Source organism: Dreissena polymorpha, chromosome 10 (genome assembly GCF_020536995.1).
Source record: "Dreissena polymorpha isolate Duluth1 chromosome 10, UMN_Dpol_1.0, whole genome shotgun sequence".
NCBI lineage: Eukaryota > Metazoa > Mollusca > Bivalvia > Myida > Dreissenidae > Dreissena > Dreissena polymorpha.
The window spans coordinates 65,320,862-65,325,217 of NC_068364.1; the positions used below are offsets into that span (position 1 = coordinate 65,320,862).

General features: G+C 35.1%; 1 protein-coding gene across 2 annotated transcripts; it reads right to left on the bottom strand.

Annotated features, from left to right (window-relative positions):
* Positions 1–295: 295 nt before the first annotated feature.
* LOC127848637 (WW domain-containing oxidoreductase-like) lies at positions 296–3,956 on the bottom strand. 2 transcript variants are annotated; one of them, XM_052381219.1, is made up of 2 exons: positions 3,915–3,956; positions 296–2,027 (listed from the first exon to the last, which is right to left on the bottom strand). In XM_052381219.1, exon 2 carries the CDS (start codon positions 2,014–2,016, stop codon positions 1,036–1,038), a length of 981 nt encoding a protein of 326 aa, XP_052237179.1. In that variant the 5' UTR covers positions 2,017–2,027; positions 3,915–3,956; the 3' UTR covers positions 296–1,035. The 2 variants fall into 2 exon arrangements, with proteins under 2 accessions (XP_052237179.1, XP_052237178.1); XM_052381218.1 differs by lacking the exon at positions 3,915–3,956 and adding an exon at positions 3,689–3,908.
* Between the last annotated feature and the right edge of the window lie 400 nt (positions 3,957–4,356).

Genomic DNA, 4,356 nt, shown 5'->3' on the forward strand with positions numbered 1-4,356 from the left:
CGGGCTTTTGCCCGTATTATATGACGTACATTTTATTAATACGACGTTAATATAAGTTAATTCTGGTAGCGTTTCTTTATTTAAATTTTCGAAATAATGCGGGTCTTACAGCAAAACGAAAGCTATGAAATATATCAAAACACGCACATAATTACATGTTCCGAAAGCTGTTTGTATTTTTATAAATACGCTGATAGGTTTAAAATAAAGGCGGAGTATCATATGCAACCAACATATATTCACTTTATCGTAATGTCCAATACGAGACAGTGCCGTTTAAAATTGCCACCCTTAATTTCACAACAGTGTATGCATGTTTTTTTTTCTAACCAAACAGCAATTACAGATATATGACATATTAAAACAAGCATAGCTAACAAGTGGATTGAAGACGAATTGACTTTCAGACAATGTTTTGTCTGTTTTTATGTTCAATGTTTTGAAAAACTTCATAAAATACCGAGCCGCAAGACACACTACTATAAACACGTACGACTTATATTTAAACAGTTACAAGTACATGCAGTAAACGAAAAGTCCAGATAAAATGAATATTTTTTGTAAAATGAAATGTATTACCGGATTGCTGATTGAAAATTAGTTGAATTTATTATATTGCGATTATTATATTTAGTTTTATATTTAGTTTCTATCGACTTTGAGTATTTGCTATATTAAAAATTTACATATGCACATTACACCGGTAAACATGTATGTAATTAAAAGAATTGTTCCCGCCATACGCGCTCGCAATACATGTCAATCAGAGGGTTTATACAGTTTATTTTCACATACATCGCGGAAGAAATGCATAGAAGAAGTACATTTATTAACAGTAAACATGTCTACATATAAATTTATGTGTCAGAATTATGACAGATCAAGTTTGCTCATAATTAAGGCATGTATTTTTATTATTATTATTATTATTATTATTTTTATTATTATTATTATTATTATTATTATTGAGTTTAGTGATAACATGATTTCACATCAGAATATTATAATCTCAATCAGTTTTTTACACAGACTAAATCACTTAATTTCGATATTAATTCTCTTCATCTCTTCTTCCGTCAAATATGGCCGAACTAGTTCGAGTGTAGTTTCCCACAATTCCTCCTGCTTCTGCTTGTTGCGCGCGTCGCTGCTGGGTGTGACGATTTTACAATCCACCCAATAGAGTCCGTTCACTCCGGCGTGTTTGGGGTTAACCGTGAGGTCAATCGAACATTTTGCACCTTGGAATGCCGACTTCGCCACCCCAGAACACTGCATACAACACAACAAACACTTCTTTATCCCTGTGTCCCACCCACGCCAGATTGCAGTGTCGACAATGCCCGGATGAATGCTATTTATAGTAACATTGGAACCGGAAATCCTGCGACCCAACGCGGCGGTTTGCATGATCTGGTAGAGTTTGGATCTACCGTAGTAGTTAAAGCTGGGAAAATCGTCAGGTGGTCCGGAATAATTCATGGTCTTCAAATCGAGGGTAACCGCTTTATGCGCGCCGCTAGACATAAGCAGAATTCTACAGTCGGGTCCGGACTGTTGCATGACGCCAAGCAATTTGGCGATCATTACAAAGTGACTGAGATAATTCACCTGCAGCAACATTTCGATGCCGTCTGCTGTTTTTTGGTAAGGAATAAACGCCATACCCGCATTGCAGAAGAGCACGTGTAGTTTTCGGCCACTTTTCTTGAATGCTTCGCAGAAGTTTGTCACCGATTCGAACGACGCTAGGTCGAGATGCATAAACTCCAGCGCTAAAGTTGTGTTCTCGGACAACCGGGAGATCTCCTTAGATTTTTCCGCTTGAAACTCTTGATTCATTTTAACGATAGCCTCCTTTGTTTTAGACTCGGAGCGGCACGCGAGTATCACGGTCGCCCCCATCATGGCCGACCACTTGCCGATTTCGTAACCGAGACCAGAGTTCGCACCGGTGATAAGGATTATTTTATCTCGTGTCATTGGCACAATTGGAAACGACGGCCCGCTGCCCATTTTAGATTAGCCTGAATAACAAAATTCCAATAAAAGTCTCAATTGTAGGGCACAAACAGCTTTAAAATTGAGTGATGCATGTTTTCAACGACTTAAAATTTGAAATAGTATCACATACTAAGGCTCAATTGGTCATTGTCGGCTCGGGTACTACTTATATGTTCCCCGGGTACTCTTAAGTATACTATCATGTACCTCGGGTACGGTAAATATACTTAATCGTTACCGGTCGATATTAGATTGTATCCGAGTTGTATTCCCGCCCAAAATCCGATGTCGTAAAACGCGCTATCGATTATCTTAAACAAACTTCTTTTTAAAAGAAACTGTATCAACATGCTTTTTGAGTATAAGTTTCGATAATATAGAGGCCATTTTACAGAAAATTGACATAAATGTGAATATAATTAATTTAAAAAATAACCGATAACGACCGATTCGGCGTTAAATTTCCCGGGTACGTATTAGTATATTTACTGTACCCGGGCTGCATGTAAGTACATGTATACTTAAGAGTACCCGGGGTACATGTAAGTAGTACCCGAGCCGACAATTACCAATCGAGTCATACTAAGATATCATTCAACAAGTCTAAGATAGATATTTTAGATTAATCCAAGTTCATAGGCATAGTTGTGCTTAGCAACTAGATTCAAATAAAAAGTTTGTTGTTTTTTTAATTCAAAAATCTGTGAAAACGTCTATCACAAATGCTGAAGAGGTTTTATGTTTTAATAATAATTCAAAGTGTAGCAACTTGTATGGACACGTATAGTTGATATCTTCCCAGAGATAGAGAAAACCGGAGTTCGTGAATCTTTAAAAGAAGAAATCGAATTTCATTTGATATGTTCTTTTACAACTAACGTTCTCCGTTTTGTCACCGTCGCACAAAGTTTCGACAAGGTCGACTGAAACACTACTGCGTGTTAATGTTAGTAAAAAGGTTTAGCTACAGAAACTAGTAATTACTAATTCCCGTTTTCTCGTATATCACTTGTTTGCATCATTTTATGTACAAAAACTCTACGTGACTTTGCCGTAAAATAAAATACAGTTATAAGTTCTATTCTAACATTTCTATTCTAACATTCAGATTCATTTCGCCCTGTATAGCTACTTTTCTTGTCGTTCGACGATAATCGCAACCTCAATTTACTGCGTCAAATGCTTAACAATGTTTTATTTTGTATTATGTGTTAAAGCTCTTTAAGAATACAACGAGTTCATACAATTCGGTACTAGTTCGCACACTTGACAAAGCCGAAACTTAACTTCAAACATACATTTACTCGTATCACTGTGTGTTCGGTCCCTTGGTATTGAATGGACGTTGATATAGGAGTCTACATATCTTTATTGTCTATACCGATTCATAACAAACTATGAAATCGAATTAACTTCCAACTTTTTAGTTGGACTCTTAAATTAAGTGTCCTTTATGTTAAGATTGTGAAGTTATTTCGATATGCAGGGTGTATAGTTCATAAAGCATGAAACCATGAAAAAATGCCAGTTTAATTTACACATTTGTAGACTTGGCGGTATTTGATAAAACTCTAACGCAAGGAAAGAAATCGAATCGAACTTCATTTGTTAAATACAATCGCATACATAATTTAATATCAAATACATATTACTCTATGTGACGCAATAGTAAAAATGCACATACCGTATACGTGTAACTGATGATTATAGAATGTCCATATAGAACAAAAGAAATCAAACAAATTATTGTATAAATCCTTTTTATTACATGACTGTTGCAATCTATATTGTTTTTTATTACATGACTGTTGCCATCTATATTGTTTTATAATCCTTTTATTAGAACATTGCGTTCTACATTTAGACCTACACTAAATCAGGTTAAACTACAAGTTAAGTATTTTACCAACGTGAATATTGGATAGCTGTTTCATATCGCCTGTTTCCCGTACACATGTAAAATGGTACAAATACTGGGGACCAGTATCACACTATTAATGAGGGTTACAATACACTATGCATTCTGATTGTAGTAATTAATATAGATATATTTATTCTTACATACATGAACAAAATTTTAATTGTTTATTTCAGTTTTTATCGGCTTCCCAAATACTTATTCGAGTATTATTTGATGTACATTTTGTTAATACGAAGCTATTATGAAGTTAATTCTGGTAGCGTTTCTTTATTTAAATTTTAAATTATTTGCCGTTTGAAACTGCCTTCCTATTCATTCTGTTCTCTTCCCATGCTCTAGTGTTTGCATCACAGCTAACCTGTCCAATTATAAAGATAAAATCCATCAGTAAGTAAATAACCTCGCCCATTGAATATCAAAATGAATGTCAA

Excerpts from the sequence above, each read along its gene's own strand:
- LOC127848637 (XM_052381219.1), bottom strand. The coding sequence starts at position 2,016 with ATGGGCAGCGGGCCGTCGTTTCCAATTGTGCCAATGACACGAGATAAA.